This window comes from Mercenaria mercenaria, unplaced genomic scaffold (genome assembly GCF_021730395.1).
Source record: "Mercenaria mercenaria strain notata unplaced genomic scaffold, MADL_Memer_1 contig_806, whole genome shotgun sequence".
Lineage (NCBI taxonomy): Eukaryota > Metazoa > Mollusca > Bivalvia > Venerida > Veneridae > Mercenaria > Mercenaria mercenaria.
The window spans coordinates 36709-60089 of NW_026463711.1; the positions used below are offsets into that span (position 1 = coordinate 36709).

Sequence of the window (23381 nt, forward strand, 5' to 3'; positions counted from 1 at the left end):
GACATTTTCCTATTCAGATTGCCTATCCGATTAAGGAAAAAGTGACATAGGGCTAGACTTCTGAAATTTCATAGTAACGATAGTTGAAGACCATTTCTTGGTAAATGCGACTTCATTTTACAAGTTTATGAACTAAAAAGAAGACTTTGTAGACATTTATCATTCTCTTTTCTATTAAAATATGAACATAAATCATTTCTACGTTTTAAACATCTTTCCCCCCAGTGACGCAACAAAATATTTCTCATGCCTTTGTACATATTTATTATATACATATGCTGCAAAAATGGTACTTGGTCACAGGGGGGAAAGTGTTTAAAATTAAAAACAAAACTACGTACAGGTTGTCAGCAAATGAATTTTAAATATTTATTTGCCACTTATTGCATGTGTTTCCTAAACCTTACATATCTACAGCTTTATTCATTTTTGTAAATATTGCAAGCATAGAAAACACTAAACTAAATAAATAGCGGACATAGAAAGTCAAGCTAGAAAGCAGACTGATCCGATCCTTATAAGTTTATCAGATCTGTTACCTCTTGACAGTCTAAGTCCGCCGATTGAGTGTCATCAGAATTGAGACAACTGCGTCTGTCGTAAGTCAAGAACCAAGCAAGTGGCTTAGACATATTACATATATGTGTCTTCAACGTAAACATGACAAAGAAATATATACGAACTTCTATGGGAATAGTGCCACTTTGGTGCATTTTACCTTTTGTAGGACACAATTGAAGCGAACCTAGAATGCATTTTAAGAACAGCATTTGCTTTTATTCGATCCAGCATCCTGTTCTCGAACAAACTACACCAGACACAAACTCCTAAACTGACCCAGTTGCTTCCAGAACTAACACTGACGCCCGTACAACTAGTACTGACTCGCCCAGAACTAACACTGACACCCCCAGAATTAACATCAATTCGCTCACACGTCTAAAACTTATTTCGAAGCCAACCGAAACACTAGTAAGGACCTCAAAGAACTAACACAGACACCCAAAGAATATCTACATAAATGTTGATACTAGCTAGTGAAGTTCTGTTCCACTGATATAAAATGCTAAAAGTAAGGCACCCCTGAACCCACAGTGGAATATACAGTCTCCTGTACCCCTCCGCTTCAACTGAAAAAGGCCAACTACGCCAATGTATGGCCAGCTACACCACTGCATGTGTTCAATAATAATCGTCCACATAATGCCCGGTCAGTATTGTACATGTGTAAATACAGTATAGCAATAGATGTATAGAAAACAAATAATAAGCTATGATCAATGCATCAGTTATCATGGGCACTCGGGTGGAAATAACTAAAGTACAGTTATGGGACCAAAAGTTTTGTTCCACTTTTATTTTTTCCTTTTCGTTTATTTTTAGAAATGTCAATTAAACTGTATAATCTGCATAGTATAAGTTTATTTATTCTGTTCAAATATTTCATAGTAGACATACCTTAAATGTCAATGCTTATTTTAACTAGAATTACACATTTTATTTTTTTTTTTAAAAATATGACCCTTAGTTACAAACTGTTAGAATTTCAAGAAAACGAATATGAAATATTTTTTTGTGATAGTTTGATAGGAAAATAACTTATTTATCAGTATTTGAAGCCATTATATAACACTATCAGCTATTGAAGTCAAGAAATAGCATTGAACTTTAGGCAAAATCCCTAGCAAAATGTCCGATGTCCTTTCTCATTGTCGGATATACATTTCACTTTTCAGTGTATCAATTTTTGTGTAAACCAAGTAATCATCATTGAGAACAAAATAAAAGAACATTAGCTAAAAAATCAAAACTTAAATACCTGATATAACATTTCTTAATGTCGTTAAATTTCGTGAAAGGAATTTCATGCACTATTTTATTTTATTTTGATGCACTACTAAACTTTCTAGCATGGGCTTAGCAAAACTTATAAGATTGTTGTCAGTGTAAGCCATGATAAAAGTGTGCATCTTGTATATTGAATAAAAAGAAAGTCAAACAAATGTAGGTCATGTTTTGTCTGCCTGCTCAGTTAATAAGAAAAGGAACTATTTTTTTTTTATTTATAAGCAGTATTGTAAGTTAGCTTCAGTTTATTTGTCAATTCAGAGTTGTTCGCCTTAGATTTTCTTAGGTAGGTACCGTACCATCTTTACAAGGAGGTTGCAAAAACACCCCGTGGCAATGTTGTTTATTAAACTTTATAATTTAAACAATTCCGGGAGAGAGCTACTAAAAGTGACAACCAACGTGACGTTTTTGTAGAACGGGCTGTCCCTAGGAACTATTTTAACCTCGATTATTTTTTTTTCACTACATGTATATTAAAGATGGTCTTACAATGATATGGTACAGAAAAGTATAAATTATGCAACATTGTTGGACACAAAAATGTTGTTGCATGCACCATGTGGCCTGATCAAACGTTCAAAATATGTTTTACAGTGGGAGTAGGGCATATGATATTGTTTTGTCCTTTGCATGAAGCAAATATTTGTTTGCTGAATTTTTTCATCATATTTAAAGTTCCTAGTTATAGAAATTAACTCAGAATCTGTTAAACTTCAGGGAGAAGACCACGGAGGCGACCGTAAACCTGACCCCATAATGAGTAAGCATACCGATAAAATTGTTATATTAACCACACCGGTCTCTGTGATACGAAATCCTTCAACAACATTCATAAAGATTACGACATATAGTTACAACTTGTATTGTACAAAATATTCTAACCTTAACGACATATTTTGAGCACAGAGATATGCTGAAAGTATCTGCAATGTATATTTCCAGACAAAAGTAAGGTATCTTGAATGCTTTTCCAAAACAGGAATATCGCATTTGCTTTTTTATACTTCGGTTCATTTATATCACCCAGTTTTGTTTCAAGCTAAAGTTGAACATGACAGCGATTAAGCAGCTATATACAGCTATAATGCTCACGTTATTCATATTTGAAAAACAATACACATACTCATTTAAACGGTGGAAGTTTTCATCTGAGTGTTAGATATGACTCCGGTCAAATGCTGACAAAAACTTAGCCAAATTAAAATTTTCTCACTTCGAGGTGAGATATATTTCATATTCACTCAAAACAAACAAATTTTCTTTTTATTTTATGCTTAATTACGTTGAGATGTGCATTTTGTAACACATTGTAATCTCAGCGCGGGAAACAGACGCGCGTATACAGACATGAAGTCAGACGTGTTGTGACGTTATAAAGACGCACATAACATAAAGTTTCATTTCTTTCTTGCTGCATAACGTTATGAAATTCTCATTAAGTAAAATAGTTTGAATCGAGAAATGTACTATAAAGAACAAAGTGCGAATACAATTTTTTATCATGTTTTAAGCATATAATTTAAATTTTATACACAAAGTACAAGTAGATCGGCCGCTATATCTCTCACAGTGTGAAAATATACTGATTGAATACAGTATTTCATTAGTTAGCATTAAATTAAGGTGGATATTTAATTGTTTAAATATGACGAAAAGCTGGATGCGAAATACAATCTTCAGCATACAAGCTGTTTACCGTCAACATTTAGAACGCAAAGACGTGACGTCGTCAAGCATAATGTTTGACGCTCCGCTATATGGCGCTGCATTTCGCCTTCAATGACCTGAAGAAATCTAGAAACAACGATGTTTAGCAATACCATTTTATAATTTCGTATTCTTCTTCTTCAACGTTAAACTGTCATAGTCGAGGTTTAAATCTTTACAGGCGTTGTATCCCCTCTCGTGTTTTCACCATGATATAAATTAATTTATTTATTCAGAATAAGATGAGAAAAAAAAGTTTGTGCATATAACAAAGTGTTTATATTGGAATTATATTGGGTCTCGGTGACAAACAATTCCAATGGTTCTGCAGAATTCAATACACATAACAAACATATATTGCCGCTATTCTTGCATAAAACATGACATAAAGACTAAATGTTTTCATATGTAATGTCTCTCTGATTTTGGTGCAGTTTTAATTCATAAACTGAGAGCCAAAAAGATAGGGGAAAAAACATGCATTCAAGGGTTTTTAAACGTGCTTTTATATTGTTTCTCGTTATTACAAAAATATGATTACCTATAATATTGCATATTTAGTTAAAAAGCGTTAATGGGGACATGATTTAGCATTTAGTAGATTCTATGCAAGATTGTGGCTAAAAGCTTACTGCAGCATTAATTCAGATGATCAACCAAAATGGTAGACGGACAGGTTAAAACACTGTTATGTGTCGGGGAAAGAGGAAAAATCTAGAGTGTTTGAACATAATAAAACAGCAATTAATAGCGGAGTTGATTTAAAAGCGACTTTTATTGAGAGATAAGAAATAGTGAAAGATCCCTCTCGTCGCCTAGACCCTGTAATAGCGGAATCAAATAGTGCATCAACATTAAACAGAGATTCCTGAGGGCCAAACAATATAATAACAGTGTGCACATGTATGAAAAAACATGGATATCTGTTGTGAAGTCCTTCTTTAATCTAATTGTGTCTTAACATATATAGGTATGCTGTAAAAAGTAACCCCGTGCTTGGTTTCAGTGGTGATATATTTTCTGGTCCTTTGGGATCATGGAGTCCAGTCAACATGTGTGTAATACAGTTCCACTTTGCTGTTGCTAGGGGGCACGAGAGTTGTTTCACATTGCATTTCATTACCTTTCATAAACACACTCAATCAAACCGAGTCTTCTATTATTATACTTGGTTGAATTCTTTGCTTCCAAATGATCTTTTTCGAGATCTTTTAAGAGGCTATGTGAGATATCAGCAATAATCTATTTGCATTTTATGATATCTTTAAACAGAATTGTATATGATAAATGTAAAGGATGGTGTTATCATTTAGGTTGTAAATTTTGTATAATGATTATTAAGAGGAGAAATTGCCTTTGCTAGGTATACATTTTCATGTCTTCTGCCAAAATCATTTTTTGCCGTCGGAAAACGTTAACATTCCAATTTAACCAGACTATTTCTGTTGCATTCTTCAGATGCTGTGATTCCATGATACTATGTGCAAATCCAAATGTTCTCATCAAATCCTTGACATATTCAAACGGTCTGTTATTGACATGTCCCTGTCCGTGCTGTCCAAGTTTCGCCCAACTTAAAACAACACCCTCATGTGCATGACGAACAATATTGTCGATGAATACGCCTTCGAACTTCCTCGGTATATGTTCTGCTACTTCCAAGCACAATATCCAATCATATAAACGTAATCCATACTGCGGAATCGTGAGATCTAAATATTTGACAAATCCATTAGTTGTTGTTTCACAGAATGGGCCTCCGTCGAAGGCGTCATAACCTTTCAGTGTATCATAATTAAGTAGAAGCTGTTTGTATTGTCCTGATCCGTCACCAAAGCTTCCAACATATTTATCTATAATTAAAGCAAATCATCATCAAACAGATTGTATCATTAGCGTTTTAACGATATGACACAATTAACTTTACATTTAAGTATCAGCCGGGCTGACCAGTCCTAGTACTATTCTCTTTATGCTGGGCGCCAAGCATCGAATCTATAACTACAAATTTTCAAGTCTGTAGTATGCCCTGACAGGGATCGCACTCGAAGCGGACCCTCTACCACTAGGCGGTTTAAATTATAGCGTATACTTTTTTAAATCTCACTTTTATGATAGGTCTACGAACACTTTAAATGTTGATGTCAGAAGTAAATTGCTCAATTTGTAGACATTTCGTATTTTTCACATTTTATATTAAAAACGCGCCTACCCATCTAACATTCTTCCTAGGTGAGTGAGTTGGTTTTGCGGTGAATTGACATAAACAGGTCATATATCTCCGAGACACTCTACCTAGAACAAGAGGAATGTATAAATGTATAGACCTACAAGTGACTTAATATATTAACACACTGACACAGTCAGATACAATACGTATTGAGGAGACAGTGTAATACATGATGAAAGGACACGTTCATTGGAAACATTTATGTCAGTATGCAAGACTGCTTTAGAGAAAGCTACTTTTATTTGAGACAGTATAAAAACCAATTGTTGTGAGGTATTTAAAAAAAAAATGAAAGTTTTTTATCGGCGTGTGTAAAGAGAGGGTTCGTTTGCTTCAGCATATAAACTTTCAACTGGCAATGTTTTTAATGCACCAAGAGCAATAGGAAGACCTTGATTATGGATGGTATCTAACATTTGTAAATAAGATTTTCTTGCTGAACCATAAACAATACAACCGTAATCTAGCTTAGATCTAATTAAAGCCCTATCAAGTCTTAATAAAACCTTGCGATCGGCTCCGCAACCAGAATTTGAAATTACCTTTAAAAGATTCAATGACTTCAGACATTTAGCTTTCAAGTATTTTATATGCGGCACAAAGGAAAGCTTTTTATCAAAGATAACATCAAGAAATTTTGCTTCGTCAACAACGGGTATTTTGTAACATTTAGAAAAAGCTCAGGGTCACAATGATGTTTCCGTAATTGACAAAAGTGGACACACTAAGTTTTCGATTGAGAAAATTTAAACCCAATTTCCATGGCCCAAGTTTGAACTTTATTCAAACACTGTTGTAATTGTAATTGTTGTAATCGTACGCATATTTTCTAAACGATAACCTACCAAAATATCGTCAACATATAATGAACAGTCTGTCCCTGGTAACAAACATTTCACAATATTATTAATTTTGATGCAAAAAAAGTGTGACAGATAAAATAGAACCTTGTGGAACTACTTGTTCTTGCTCAAAGGAGTCAGAAAGAGTATCACCAACATGTACTTTAAAACTTCGATCAGATAAAAATTGTGAAATAAATCTTGGCAGACAACCTTATAGACCTTTGTCATTAAGACCATTCATAATACCATATTTCCATGTACTGTCATAAGCTTTTTCTAAATCGAAAAAGACAGACACTAGAAGCTCTTTTTTAATAAATGCATCACGAATAAGATTTTCCAGTCGAACAAGATGATCAGCTGTGCTGCGTTGTTTGCGAAAGCCGCTTTGAATGTTTATATTGGGATTCGAGATACTAAACTAGTCTAGAATTGATCATACGTTCTAGAATTTTACAAGCTAGTAAGGGCTATCGGTCTATAATTACTTGGATTCGTGCTATTATTTCCGGGTTTTTGTATGGAAATAACAATAGCTTCTCTCAAGGAGTCTGGAAGAATACCAGTTTTCCATGTAATATTGTAGATTTCAGGGAGACGGTCTAATGATTCTTGTGGTAAGTGTTTTAAAAGTTGATAATGTATTTGGTCTGGACCAGCTGCAGTATCATGACATTTGTCTGGAGAGTCAAGTAACTCTGTGATCTAAAAAGGTTTATTATAATCTTCTTCATTATTTGAATCAAAATTCAGAGGTTTGGTTTCTTTAGTTAATTTAATGTTTTGGAATCTTTGGTCATAATTATGTGATGAAGAGTTTTTTTTAAAAAGATTCACCAAGAGTATAAGCTATGTCCTCTTTTGTAGATGCAATAGACTGGTCTGGTTGTTTAAGATGAGAAACCGAACAGTTGAAGTTTTTTCTTTTCCACTTATTTTACGAATCATTTCCCAGACTTTTTTAACAGATGACCTAGAATTAAGGTTAGAAACGTATGAATGCCAGAAACTTTTCTTTGCTTGTTTTATAGTTCTGCGAGCTTTTGCTCTGAGAACCTTAACTGATTGTCTTTTGTCGCTCGAATATTAGATTTTTTAACGGCCGCTCTACGTTTTCGAATTGCGGTCTTACAGTCATCATTATAGTATTTACCATGGTTTATTTTTTGATGTACAATTTCTTGAATTTTCAAAATGGACTTGTCTGCAATATCTGATAAAATAACAGAAAACCGATCAATAGGATCATAAAGTTGGTGAAAGTCTCCAAAGACAATGCATAAAGACTGATACTGCTACCAGTCAGCTTTATTAAATTCAAAATAATAGGAATCATCTGACGTTTGTTGAACAATACTTGATAAGATAATCGGGAAATGATCACTCTCATATAAGTCATCAAACACTCTCAATTCAAAGTCAAGAAAAAGGTTTTGTTGTCAAATTGACAAATCAAGAGAAGAGTATTTTCCTGTAGCAGGATGTAGAGATGTTTTGGATTTATCATTCAGTAAACAGTGAAAATTTCTTTCAATAAAGGTTTCAATAATTTGACCTCTAGTATTGCTTGCAGAACAGCCCATAAACAGGTTGAACTCGCTAGGGAGTTTTTGCCACTGGCCATTACTTACGGTGCCGCGTTGTTTCTATTTGTCCGTTTCATCTTTATATATTAGCTTTGACCACGTGCTGTGAGATGCAGTTTTGGGAAGCTGTGGTTTTGGAACGTGGCTTTGCCCATTAGGTAGTTTTTTTTCTTGTTTTAACAATGTGAATCCATAGTAAAACGGAAAATGATGGCAATTTTGCAAATAGTTCTTTTAACAATGTAGAAATTAAATAACGTATTCTGGTAAGTTGTAAATTATCATATCATCTGTAATCTTGTCAGTTAAAATGAATAAAATATTAAGATAATAGTTACTTTTATTAAAAGTCGCGTTTTCAAAGAATGAACGAAAGCTCTGCAGAATTTTTGAGCGATCCTTTGTCATGATTGTTTAAACTAATTTTCGCCCAGCACTATGATATAACCCTTTGACAGCTAATTCGACTGACACAATCGCAATTAAATGCCTCGCCAAAGGACAAACGGCAATAGGATCATCCATGGATTAAACTAAGGTGCTAAACCTCCCTAGGCAAGCATGTTAGTCATGCATTATAGGTAAAATGTTTGTTTGTGTATTTGCGAGGTATTCAGTTTATAATAGTTCATTTCATTTCTATTTTAAGACAAATTATACTTTTACTGATCACGACACGTCGCTTATTATTGAATACAGTGCCGTGAGTGTATGGCCCGGTCTGTGTTCGAATGCAATTTAATACGTACACTCTACCACTCTGCTAAAGAAGCAGGACACACTGATCCGAGCATATAGTAAATTTCACAAATTGTTGTCGTTAGATGTTTGTCTATGTCGAAAGATTATAAAATTAAAACTAATTTGTAGAAATTATTTGAATAGTTTCATGTGTCAACAATATATTTTTTTTATTTCATCTTAGAATTATACAGATAAAATGTAGTAACATTTCTCGATTAATAAATACACACAAAATACCAATAATTCGCAGATTTTTGTACCCCCCGACAACAAAGTTGTAAGGGGGGGGGGGCTATACTGGTTTCAGGTTGTCTGTCTGTCTGTCTGTCCGTCTGTCCGTAGACGCAATCTTGTGTGCACCATCTCTCCTTATCCCCTTGACACAATTTAATGAAACTTCACACAAGTGATCAGTACCAACAGTAGTTGTGCACGGAGCATGTTAGGTTCTTTTAGAAAAAAAATTTGCAGAGTTATGGGACTTTGTTTTTTTTGTTACTATACCATATACATAGACACAATCTTGTGCGCACCATCTCTCCTCATCCCCTTGACACAATTTAATGAAAGTTCACACAAGTGATCAGTACCAACAGTAGTTGTGCATGGGGCATGTTAGGTTCTTTTAGAAAAAAAATTTGCAGAGTTATGGCACTTTGTTTTTTTGTTATTATACTATATACATAGACACAATCTTGTGCGCACCATCTCTCCTCATCCCCTTGACACAATTTAATGAAACTTCACACAAGTGATCAGTAACAACAGTAGTTGTGCATAGGGCATGTTAGGTTCTTTCAGAAAAAAAATTTGCAGAGTTATGGGACTTTGTTTTTTTTGTTACTATACTATATACATAGACACAATCTTGTGCGCACCATCTCTCCTCATCCCCTTGGCACAATTTAATGAAACTTCACACAAGTGATCAGTAACAACAGTAGTTGTGCATGGGGCACGTTAGGTTCTTTCAGCGACAAACATTGCAGAGTTTTGGCACTTTGTTTCTTGTTAACATACTATGTACATACAGTCTGCATAGGCAATCTTGTGCGTGCCTAATCTACCAAACCCTTGCACACAATTTAATGAAACTTCACACAAGTGATCAGTACCAACCATAGTTGTGCATGGTGCATGTTACATTCTTTTAAATAAATATTCTGCATAGTTATGGGACTTTGTTTTTTGTTACTATACTGTAACCATACAGCCTATATACATACAGTCTACATAATTATGCAATCTTGTGTGCGTCAAATTGCAATGTACTGTGTCAGTGCATGCGGGGGTACATTCATCACCTTTAGTGATAGCTCTAGTTTTATTCTGTTTACCATGTAGAGGTTTGATTCTATGTCATTAAGATAAATAACAATATGTTATTACTTTAAGCTTATCAGACGTGCTGAAATACATTAGAAATACCTTTAAAAAAGATGCTCAAAGCAGCAATAAGTTTCCTATCAATCCAGTGCCTTCTGTCTTTTAATTGTGTTACATTTGTTTCCTTCGGACACCAGCCACCAGTCTCACTAATTGCATTCACTTTTTCGGCAGCATTCTGTTCAAACATAGGCACAAAATTACTAACACATATTTTCAGATGTGTTTACAGATAGAACAAGAACAACTACTTTTATATGGTATAAATGGTACCAACTGCTAATTGGTTAAACAACATCGATGGCTTTCTTATTACCTCCTCAGCCTACGTGTTTACATAGTTTTACGAAAAGATGAATTAATTTTGTTATTTCTAATAAATCATCAAACAGTAAAGAAATATAATGTTTATACTGCACACATACATAGTACCAAATGATTTAAAATAGGTCAGTTGTCACCTTAAGTAAGAGACGTATGGAAAGCCAGTGTACCATGCTAGTTGTCCCCCGCCCTTTTAAGAAGAAAAGAGAAACATAGAAATAGGCTGCGTCTTACCGTCATTCCATCCACCCGTCCATCCTGTCCATAACTCTGCCACCTATTAAGGAATTATAAAATAACTTGACATAGATGTTTCCAATATTGCGATAACGTGTCCTCTATCTCCAAGTTCAAAGTCAACTTTAAGATTGAAGGCTAACAGGTTCTGTTGCGTTTCCTGTTCATAACCTTCTCATTCATCTAGGGATATTTAAATTACTTGTTACAAATGTTCCGCATAATGAGATGACGTGTCATGCGCAAGAACTAGACCCTATCTCCAAGGTCAAGGTCAAACTTGGAGGGTTAAATGTTAACAAGGTCTGTTTTGTGTCCATAACTCTGTCATTCATCATTTTGAAATTACTTGGCACAAATGTTCCCCATAATGAGATGGCGTGTCAGGCGCAAGACCTAGACCCTTAGCTCTGAGAACAAGATAACGCCTGGAGTTTTAAAGGTTAACATGTTCTGTTTCTTGTCCGGTCTAATTATCATGAGATTTTTTGAAATTACTTGGCCCAAATTATCCCTGTAGATGAGTAGACCACTAGTTGTAAAGTCAACGTAACGTTTTTGTTTGGTCTGTATCTTTTCTGTACATAGGTATATGTTCAAAGAACTTGGCATCAATATGCAAAATTACAGGTCATTGTGTCATGTGCAAAGGTCAAGGTCACCGTTACCCAAGTTAACTTTTTTATACATGAAATGACCTCCCTATTTTATGATAAAGTACATGCACTACATGTGTTTTAATATCAGTTTTCCAACTATTATAAAATGAAATTACGTTTTAAGTAGAATGATTGCCATTAACAGATATAAAAAGCTGTTAACAATTGAAGAATTGTAGAATGCAAACCCAGGCACAAGTTATAAGTTAGTGGTATATATATAAGTTAATGCAGTAGTAATATGGTTGAAACACATTAGGTTGATGTGTAGTGCAGCATTGTATCAACAGTAGAATTAACACTTTCTGTGGTATAATATAAAACCAGTTTTTGTAATAGCATTAGTCATGCATTTTGTTTGTTTTATTACCTACCTTTAAAATTATAAAGTATTTCATTACTTTTTTTATTTCTATTTCCTTACCAATTTAAAATTAAAATCACCTTTTACCTTTAAAATACAGACTTCCAAACGCATAATGCTAAATGTCAAATTTTTGTGCTATATACTATATTATAAGTACCAAATCTTACCTTTCATAACGCTGAATTTTTTTTATGTCAGAACACTATTAAAAAGACATTTCAATTTGCAATTTAAAAAAAAAATGGCTGATAATTAAGGCAGCCATTTTAGTGTGTCTATACCATCATTTACACACTGCTGTATCCTTTATTTAGCAAATAACATTTCAAAAGATTATTTCTATATGTTTCCTGGGTGTAAGGTGTAAAACACAATAATTTCTTCCACTATTGCTGGAAAAAAGTAGACAAATCATTTTTTTTATGTTGCCACGGAAACAAAGTGGCCGCCAATTTGACCAAATATTTAAATGCTCATAATTTTCTCATTTTTGTCCAATTTTTGAAAATTCTTTTTCTTCTTTAAACGATAAAGAGATCCATGCTGAAGAAATTAACGTTAGAACAACGTTTCCGTTCCTTTTAATGCCAAATGCTTTGTTTCAATTGTGTTGGATTTAAAATAGAGAAAAGTGGAAACTTCACAGGTCGCTCAACACAACAAAAACGAAACTGTTGCAGGCTCGGTTTGATTGAGCCTGTTCATGGACGGTAGTGGAAATGCATGCTACCGTTCACGCCCTCTAGCCCCGGGTTGAGCAGAACTCAACATTTACACATGCTAAAAGTACAAAAAGTAATTCAGAGACATCCGCAGATGTATTCAAACGGCGGTGAACATGGAAGTCGCACCGACACATGATAGGTCACATGGCGACTATCCTGCTTAAATGGTGGAGGAAGACCCCAGGTGCCCTTCCGTGTATTATTTCATTACTAGCGGGCACCTGGGTAGAACCACCGACCTCCCGTAAGCCAGCTGGAGGGCTTCCTCACATGAAGAATTCAACGCTCCGAGTGAGGCTCGAACCCACATCAATGAGGGGCAAGTGCTTTGTTTCAAATTATCAAAGATTATCAAGTTAATACAAGTATCTCTTTGACTAATAAATGTATGTGTGTTTTTTTTCTAATTTGAAGCAAGTGATGCAAAGGTATGACCAAAAATATTAATTGTATAATCAAAAGTTAAAATAAAAAAAGTTATGACATGGTCAATCTTGATAAAGCTTTCATTTACTGATATATATCTAGCTCTCACATGGAATCTATTTTTTGCGTATTGCAATAACATCTAGCACAAACCATTTGACGTAAACAATTATACTGCCGATCTTTGACAATAAACATTTTGCAATGAGCATTCGGTCATTAGAATGACGCACCGGTCTTCGATATGAATAGACTCATAAATTTGATGGTAATCAATGTATCAATTTTAAGTTTAGTTTGAAAACAGTCAGTGAAAGCTCCCTACGCTTCCTTTTGGTCAAGAATAGAAGAGACGTAAAACTGTACAAAGGAATTTGATGCCAGTCCATGTACTGTAAACAGTTCATATACTGTTAAACTGTTTATCTTTATATGGTTAACGTTAACGATACAATAGGAATAGCTTCATTTATAGCATCTTTCCAAAACAAGACTTTAACAATGTTTCTTTTTGTTATGTAAAGAAATATAAACAATAATATACCTTAAGCTACAGGTTTCGATATTGGTCTGACGCATTAAAAACTGTCAATTTTATCTAGAACTGTTTCAAGCAGGCTGTCTCAACTTCTCTCACGTATTTAACTTATATTTGCTTTTATTTCACACTCTTATGTACTGAAAACTAGTTTTCTACTAGCCTTCTAGTGTAATAGAATCTGGTAGATGGATATGAAATTATAGTAAACACAAATGGCGAAAACACATTAAGGAGCACACGAGTCATCGCCTTGAACTTGTTTTTTTTAATCAATATATTTTACTGCCATGTACATATGTTATACGTACATTTACTTCTTTTGTGCCTCTAAGCATGTGCCAATGTAGGAATGTTCCAAATGCACAAAATAATCATTGCTGCACGTATCCATTACATATCATTTACTAGTTTCAAAACATATGCCGATCCTATATTTGCAAAGTCTTTTTATGCCGTTATAAACTGACCATATGTGTCTTGTGATAAATGTATATTTTTAAACACGTTTTGTTCCTACGTTTTTTGTCAATATAAGTAATGCATGTAAATTTGCACAACTAATTAACTTTGAAAAGTGTTAATAAGAAAACTAGCTTTGGAATTGAATTGAAGGAACTCATTTTCGATTCGGAGACATATTCTGTAACTAGTGTATCTGTAGACTAGATAGCAATGATCAGCGAAGGAAGGTAGTTAAGCCTCAGAAAGCCAAAAAAAAGTATATCAGGCAAAAATATTGTTATTATTTCGATTTCCGTTCTGTGGTTAGTGATAAATGTTAATATTATTTATAAAAATATCCTTTTGAAAACTTATCGGCTAACCAAGACGGGCAAAAGTCATACTAGCAACAAGACTGATAATAAAGAAATTATCGGAAAATTTCATATCCTTGATATTTGTTTTTTATTCTATTTAGTATAAAAGTGGCAAATGTTGGTCTTTTTTTAGATTTTCTAAGAAAAGTGATTGTAATATTACCAGTATAGAATCATCCAAAATGTCATGTGGGAGTTGATTTGCACCAATATCTATTTAATTTCCACTAAATAATTTGCTTATCTTTGATAGTTTTGACTTTTATTCATGATTTTTCTAGATATATGTTCTCAGAAAAATCTTATATGAAAGGAGAGACGATTGTGTTTATGCAAAGAATTTAAACAAAAAAAAAACTGAATGTTTGAAAGAAAGACTAAAATTTTCATTTAAGGGTAGACAACATAAAACTTTTTATTAAAACCACAGATTAAATACTACGTAGAAAATACCATATTGATCTTTTGATATTTCTAAAGAACATCATAGTTGTTTTAAACGTATCTTCTAAATTGTTTAAGTGAACATAATGGCAATTAACCATGCAATGATTCTAAAACAGTAGAATTTTATTCTTTTTAATGTGGCATAGTTAATCTAGATAAAACAGCAAAATCATTTTAATGGTCGAAAGGCCTTGCAACTACATATGAAATCAGACATAATTTGAGACCACCTATATGCAACTTCAACCCATTACACTTTACACTTACAAATAGAAAAATGAATAAGATTATTGTATATTTCTTTCTTTTTCAATTTTCAGGCACAATACCCAAAATGCCGAGTAAGAAAGCTCAGACGTGTTATGTTTTCTGTGTCATGAATTTATTATGTTTGTATTAATTAAGACATGTTTACATTATATGATAATTTACCTCTATAACCCAGTGGGCACCAAACGTTGCAAGGACGTTTCTGAAACGTTGTATTTAGGTTGCAACGTCGGCAACCACTTCCGAACGTTTCTACAACGTTGCAAACAAAACGTTGCCTGGACGTTGCATCATAACATTGCAAAGACGTTTCAGAAAGGTTCTATTCAGGTCGCGACGTAGGCGACTATATCCGAACCTTTTTACAACGTTGTACAGGATACGGCGGTCCGACGTTTGACTCAGATGTTGCAACAACGTTGCCTATAGGTAATTGTGCAACTATTAAATGCGAAGTAAATCCAGGTACAGTTTTCTCCCTTGAATTAATTGCTTAGTGGACGCAAGGTGGCATTTCATAATTCAACTTTTTATTATTTTTTTTCAAAAATAATTTATTTTTTCTGCAAATAGTTTTTGAAATTTATCTGAATATTTAGAGTTTTTTTTTTTTCAGGCGAGACGATACTGAAAAATAAAAGCTAATTTTGGTGTGTTTGTGTCAACGCATGCGCAAATCACTCTTTCCGGTCTTTGATTGCGAATAGTGAAAAATATAAACATTAACGCTAATAAAAGTTAAAAAGGTTTATAAGCTTTACAAGGTAATTTCGAAGGTGTAGCCGATATTCATAGCAGAAACACCTTCTTTATTGACTTGAGAATGGTAAGTTCACACTATATCGTTTTGCATCGGATGAAACAGGATAGAAATCCAGTTGCGACTGGCGGCATGGCACCTTCAACCTTTCTTTAAATTCTTAGCTACGAGCATTTTAAACACAGTCGTGAGTGTGACGTTCCAAATAGCTTGTAGGCCTTATCTCGTTTGAATATCCCCCGTATACAGGCCTAACAAATTTGGCTCCAGGTAGCTTAGGATCTTACCTGGCATGTTTGTTGTAGATCTACCGTAGTTAAAATTATTAACAAGTCTTCTGATTTTATGTTAATGTCTAACACCCATGCAAGGTCAGAATTTAAATCAGTAATAATTGTTCGCCATTTGATGTTGCCCTAGCTAGAGCTATTTCCTAATAAAAAAAAATTGACGGTCAGATTCTGGTCCTTTGGGGTCATTGATTTCAACTCGTTTAGATTTTAAGATAGTATACTGCTAAAGCCGATGCAGGAGGGAGTGGGCAGTGTAGGGGAAAACGTTGGTCTACGGATCGCGGGGTGGAGAGTTCGATCTCTGGGCGGGGCATATGTTCTCCGTGACGATTTGAAAAAAGACATTGTGTCTGAAAGCATTTGTCCTCCACCTACTTATAAGTCATATGGGGAAGTTGGCAGTTACTTGCGGAGAACAGGTTTGTACTGGTACAGAATCTAGGAACACTGGTTAAGTTAACTGCCCGCCGTTACATGACTGAAATACGGTAACGTTGTAAAATGGCGTTAAACCCAAAACAAACAGAATTAAACACCAGGTGCCTAGACGTCTTTTGGGGACAGGAAAACATACCCTCGGGAAGGAGAATTTTTCATCATTTTAAAATAAAGGAGGAATTTTCTAGCCCTATATATCGAGGGCTGAGCGCGAAACTATTGTATCTTGTTCTTTATTTATATACAGTTACAATAGTTTCGCGCTCAGCCCACGATATGTTACTTCTTTTCAGAATTATTTATACTGTTTTCAATCATTTCCATCAAATGTACACTTCACTCACCAATAGAGTTTTCAATCATTTCTATCAAATTGGAATGGAGCTGATATTTTAATTAGCCCCATAAATGGCTAAACCAGTGCCCTGAACACTTCAGTAAACACTGGAAGGAAATTACCAAGGTCTCTGCTTGGGCTCAAACATCAGACCTTTGAATCTGTAGTCGATTACTAACCATGTCCCACTCCAAAAATATTTTATAAGAGGGAGGGGGCAGGTGAGTTCAATAAATCAGTGTCTGACCAATATTTTGTAATTTTGACATTCCATATAGTCCAATGTTTTATGGAAATTCTAAATCTTTGGAGCTTAAACTGCAAAATATCTTGCAGATGGATTTACAAGTTAACTAAAAAGGTCCCTAAAAGCAATAGCTTAATACAAACATTGTACAAAGAAACCTATTTTACACTTCCATTGAAGATTATATTGTGTTACTGAAAGCACTGAAGTTCTGTTCACGCTTTGAAAGTAGAATTTGGATTGATTCATTCACTTTGCAAAACACAAAAACTGTCAAATCTTTATTTTATAAAGAATGAATCCAGACAAAAAATGTCCTTGTTGAATATTATAAACAATATGCAGCCTGTTACAGAAGATATTGTCTATGTTGTATGTATATATTATGTATAGTTTATCGGTGTTACTGGCATTTATTAGTGGTAATTTGATTATAATTCTTTATCAAGTCACTAACAATGGCTGCGCCAGTAGGAATACAGCACTAAAAAGTAGAGATTTATTGAAGGTAATTAAAGAGCTTAGAACGGCCAGTCGCGGCAACAGAAGGAAAACTTATCAGGATTATGAAAAGTCCTAAAGGTCAAAGAGGACTTTTAATGGAAAATGGGCTGTTAATAAACCGTGGCTGCTTAGAACACCGACTGCAACATGGTTTGTACTTTCTGTACAAGTAATAATTTCGTGACGGGTTGCGAGTCCTGTAACTCGACAATGTAACAAAATACTAGAATTCAGATGTCCATAAGCGTGCAGCCTCTATCAAAAATGTCCATAAACAACCAAAATCCTCTAGTGCTGCAAAAACATTCAAACTTTAAATTAAATGCGACCGTGTTTGAGAGGCTGTGCATGTCATGCACTGGTTGATTTCAATTTTCCTCTTTCAGTGTGAGTTTGATGAGTGTTCTGTATTTAAGATTGATGTATTTTGGCAGGAAGCAAATTACAAGACTTATAATTGAGTATGTAGATCTTCACCACTGTAAGTATATTTTTTTCCGCTGATAATAGCTGGGCCCCTAAGATTTAGGCTGGGCCCCTAGAATTTGCCTGTAAGGAGCCCAAATTGCTAATAGGGTCTGAGTGTTAATTTATAACCCTATAATGACTGTAGCCTTTTTTACTAGTGTCGTAGGGTAAACAATTTATTTTCATCTAATCATGTATAATTGATTCAATCATGTATAATTGATTCTGTATATTGTTTAAGTGTTGCATTGTTCGTAATATTTTGTTGAATCACTCTACCAGAGTCTGTGTAATGCGTCAGGGAACTGATTGGTGGTGCATATTTAATTACTGTAAACCAGTACATCAAGTGTTTGAGACTTTTCCTACATTACACTTTGGTAAAACAAGGTAGAGATTTTTGATATGCAAACGGCTGTCATTCGATTAAATTTGTCACAGGGATATGTTGAATGTCCAAATATTAAAAGTGATCTGTGCAAGTTAATGCTTTTGCACTAGGTGAGGGGCGGAGGGGGGGGGGGGGGGCAGTTTAGGTGTCACAAGCATGATCACGCTCACACGCCTACAATTCCAAGTCACACGCATTTTAAAACAGAAAAATGATCATTTTTTTCTGTAGAAAATCATTGAATCGAACTTGCTACGCGAAGTTGACACTGTGTTATAATACCGTTTTATACCGTATAATACAGCTTTTACATTTACCAGTGGATGTGTAATTTCTACTGCATGCATAAACGTCACAAAACAGTGAACACGGAGGGAGGCGATTCAAAACAATGTATATTTTGTGTTAGAAAACTAAATTCTCCATGCTAAGGAATATCGGACTTCTAGGGGGGTTCGTCTCATAGAGCCCCCACGAGGGCGACTGTCCCTTCGAACCCTGATCACACGCATGGCCTATGTAGAGCCTTGACAGATATGGTCACTGGTGAGGGGCATAGCCGCCGAGTTTAGGAAGTGTGCCTCGGCTTTTGTTATGGGCTAGGGTGGAACTGAAAATTGCCCAAATTCAAATGACTGAAAGTGTAAATTAACAGTAATCCACATTTAAGTTAAGTGGTCAATTTGAATTGCATGCCAACTAAAGCTGAAAAAAGGGATATGAAAATCTGCAATAAAATGACAGTGCATGACAAGACTGCAGATATAAGAATAGAAAATGTAAAATTTTATTTTGTTTATGTTGTTACGCATGCCTTTAATCTTTTCTCAGGTCTGCTAACAAGCATGTCTTACCTAAACCGATGGAGAAAAGTTAGATCTTTAGCTAACACCCTTGCAGAAGGAAATAGTAGTGAAGAAGATGGCACTGAACCAAGACCTGTAGGTGAGGAAGGAGGTAGCGAATCCAGTGGTGTAGATGCAGCAGTGTCTTCAGATACTCAAGAGTTAATCAGTGAAACTGATTCCGACACAGATTCTAGAACAGACAATTCATCTGAAATTGAATCTGATGACGATTTGATTAATGCTGAAGCAGCAGAATCAGATGAACCTACTTTGCGAGAGAAACTGGCTGAGTGGGCAACACAAAATCGTTTAACAAGAGCTAGTGTAAATGAGCTTCTAGGTATACTGAGAGAGGAAAATCTTGATTTACCTAAAGACGCAAGAACTCTCCTGCAAACTCCAAAGGAAATACCTGTTGAAAATAAATGTGGGGGAAAATATGCATATTTTGGTCTTAAGAAAGGAATTGAGAAGACTTTTAATTTTGCTAGCACTGGTAAATATTGAGAATACCCTTGTTTAAATCTACTGGAACACAGATGTGGCCTATCATTTGTAGTTTTCATAAATACAGACCATTTGTTGTTGCTTTGTTCTATGGTGAGAGTAAACCAGATAATTTGAGTGATTATTTGCAGGATTTTCTGACTGAATATAGTGAGATAAGTGATAATGGATTTATTTACAATGATATATTGATAAGTGTTTCTATAAAAGCTTTCATTTGTGATGCACCAGCACGATCATTTTTGAAATGTATAAAAGGGCATACTGGATATTATGGTTGCGAAAGGTGTACAATAAAAGGTAGATATGTAGAAAGAAGAATTATATTTGATGGGGATTCTACAGCAAGGACAGATGAAAGCTTCAGAAATCAGGAATACCCTGAACATCAGTTGAATGTTTCACCTTTATCTGAAGTAGGCTTTGATTGTGTATCTAGATTTTGCTTAGACTACATGCATCTTGTCTGTCTTGGAGTGGTGAAAAGAATAATAAGTTTTTTCAAACAAGGTCCTCCTCAGTGTAAACTATCACAACAACAAATAAGAGAGATTTCTGGAGGTTTAGTGAATTTTGTTGGGAGACTACCATCTGAATTTGCAAGGCAGCCAAGATCCCTGGCAGTAGCGGACAGATGGAAAGCTACAGAGTTCCGTCAGTTTTTGTTGTACACCGGACCAGTCGTTCTAAAAAAGATCCTTCACAAAAATGCGTACAGCCATTTCCTTTGTTTAACTGTTGCTGTTTCAATACTTTTAGATTCTGATGATGAAAAAAGGAGAAATTATTTGGAATATGCGAGGCATCTTCTAAATTTCTTCATTGGAAAATGTAAAGATATATTTTCTGAATCCTTTATTGTGTATAATGTTCATGGGTTGAAGCACCTTGCTGACGATGTGGAGAAGTTTGACTGCTCTCTTAACAAGATATCTGCCTTCCCCTTTGAAAATCACCTACAAGTTTTGAAACGTTTGGTAAAATCAGCAACAAATCCAGTAAGTCAGGTTGGAAAAAGGATGCACGAGATAGAGAAAGCTGGCAAGCAAAACAGGGAAACATACACTTGTGTGTCCTACATTGCACCAAACAAAAGAAATGGCTGTTTACTCCTTAACAACCAAAGTTATGCCCTCGTGAAGGAGAAGAGAGCAAATGGAACTCTGGTTTGTGATGTTGTCAAGGAAGAGTAATTTAAATAGGAATAGACGAAGGCTTGTGGATCCTGCAGAAATATACAGAAAAGTTGTTTGTCTGCCTTATGAAAGAGGATATGTGCTTTCACCTTTGCTGCATGGCATGGAAAGATATAAATGGTAAAAAATGCATGTTTATAATCACTGATTCGCTGGTTAAATGGAAAACTGCTGTAAAACGGAGACAAGAGTCCTGAAAAAGTGTTCCATTCAGCCCTCGAATTAGTTGATCTACCATTTTTCCTCCCAATTAATTCTTAATTCTTAGTTTTTATTTGATAAATACTCTGTTGGTGTAATCTTTCCAGTTTCATTACCTACACGGTGAATATAGCAAAATGCCAATTGTTTTTTCTTAATGTAGTGAAGAAGTAATATGAAGGGTAATTTCTATGAGGTGTATTAAACATCCCGCACTAGTGATTTAATATACGCAAATACATTGTAATTAAGAATCTGATTTCTTTCAAGCTGAAGGAGAAGTAATTAAAGAAATTTAAAATATATAAATATAAATGATTCTACTCCAGATGTGGGTTCGAGCAGTGTGGGATGAGAATGGGATAGAGGAGGAAGAAACGATTCCAGCTTCTTGGATAAGGAACGGTACAGTGTATTGGCTAAATTAGAAAAAATGCAGGGAAGGAGATGCCCGAAGGCAAATTACCTACGGCCTCATGGCGAAAATTTCCATTAATAAAGGTAAAGTTTACGAGGGGCGTTCAATATGTAATGTTACTCCGTATGTAGTTCCGTAACCGCTTATCATTTTCAGCTGCGGTTTTCGGTACATTATAAAGCAATTTATTGGAAACAAAATGCTATATAAATTATAAAAATCGGCATGTTTAAAGTAAAAATATAATTATTTTAGTAAGGTGTGTCAAAAACAATTCAAGAAATTATTTCAAATTCACTTTCAAGTGTAGTTCAAATGTACTTTTCAACTTGTTACTTTATTTCACTTTAAACAATTCAATCACACATTTCAAATTCACATATCCAATTATGGCTTTTTTCATGCACCATACTTTTCAAAAACTCTTTTCGAGGAGTCACTTTGTTTCACTTCAAAGCAATTTAACCAATCATTTTAAATTCACGTCTTTAGTTATGGCACTTTACGTACGCCATACTTTTCAATCAATATGTTTATTTTGTAAATGTCATTACTGATACACCATACATTGATTCGCTTGAACCTGCTCCTGTACAGCTTTCAAATAAATGTACATATTCAATTTTATGTAATCATTCTTGTGATCTTAACATGATCTTTTAATACAAAACATTTCAACAAAATCTATTATTGAGAAAAAAAAAATACGAAACTGTAGCGAGAGTCTTTAAATGAATTTTTCACAAATATTATCCGAACTGGCCACTGAATTAGCAGGCTTCCTGGTTCCAATGGATTCAGTGGGGTGCATCAATATGGGGCAGTAAACCTTTGATCTTTATCAGGCTGCTGTCAAGATTTGCTATTGATTGATCCACCCCATAAATATGCGATGTAAAATTTCGGAAAGCAATAGACTATGATACTGAACAAAGGATATAGTCTGGCTACATTCACATTTTCAAAAATAAAAACAATATTGAATTATTGGTGATATCTGTTGATAAGTTGGTTCGAACCGCAAACAGGGCAGACTTTTATAGATATTTCTTATCACAGCGGAATAACCAGACAAGAATCAATTGTTTCTTCTTTCAAGATTTTACTTATAGGTACATACAGATAAATATTTTGTATTATAAATCAACAACATTAAAAAAAAATGCAGAAAGACTAAATGAACGTGTGCTATTTACTTATTTTGTAATACAAAATATTATTGATATGCAATTGTACATAGTATTAGTATAAAAAGCTTTATCAATATATAGAGTGTGATAAGTTCACAAGAATGATTACATAAAATTGAATATGTACATTTATTTGAAAGCTGTACAGGAGCAGGTTCAAGCGAATCAATGTATGGTGTATCAGTAATGACATTTACAAAATAAACATATTGATTGAAAAGTATGGCGTACGTAAAGTGCCATAACTAAAGACGTGAATTTAAAATGATTGGTTAAATTGCTTTGAAGTGAAACAAAGTGACTCCTCGAAAAGAGTTTTTGAAAAGTATGGTGCATGAAAAAAGCCATAATTGGATATGTGAATTTGAAATGTGTGATTGAATTGTTTAAAGTGAAATAAAGTAACAAGTTGAAAAGTAC

The 23381-nt window shown here is 34.5% G+C and overlaps 2 protein-coding genes across 2 annotated transcripts; one reads left to right on the plus strand and one right to left on the minus strand.

Moving 5' to 3' along the window:
- Positions 1–2906: 2906 nt before the first annotated feature.
- On the minus strand, positions 2907–10913 carry LOC128554856 (uncharacterized). Its single transcript, XM_053536169.1, has 3 exons — positions 10908–10913; positions 10392–10527; positions 2907–5411 (listed from the first exon to the last, which is right to left on the minus strand). The coding sequence occupies exons 1-3, from the start codon at positions 10911–10913 to the stop codon at positions 4918–4920; spliced, it is 636 nt and encodes a 211-aa protein (XP_053392144.1). The 3' UTR covers positions 2907–4917.
- Positions 10914–15928: 5015 nt separating this feature from the next.
- LOC128554855 (uncharacterized) lies at positions 15929–21142 on the plus strand. The gene is made up of 2 exons (XM_053536168.1): positions 15929–15989; positions 19433–21142. Exon 2 carries the CDS (start codon positions 19447–19449, stop codon positions 19954–19956), a length of 510 nt encoding a protein of 169 aa, XP_053392143.1. The 5' UTR covers positions 15929–15989; positions 19433–19446; the 3' UTR covers positions 19957–21142.
- The last annotated feature ends 2239 nt before the right edge of the window (positions 21143–23381 follow it).

What these genes read in the sequence shown, in the direction of transcription:
- LOC128554855 (XM_053536168.1), top strand. Translation starts at nt 19,447, where the DNA reads ATGTCTTACCTAAACCGATGGAGAAAAGTTAGATCTTTAGCTAACACC.
- LOC128554856 (XM_053536169.1), bottom strand. An exon ending in TTTGAGCATCTTTTTTAAAG is followed by an intron (nt 5,412 to 10,391) that starts GTATTTCTAATG and finishes CTTTAATTATAG; the next exon opens with ATAAATATGTTGGAAGCTTT.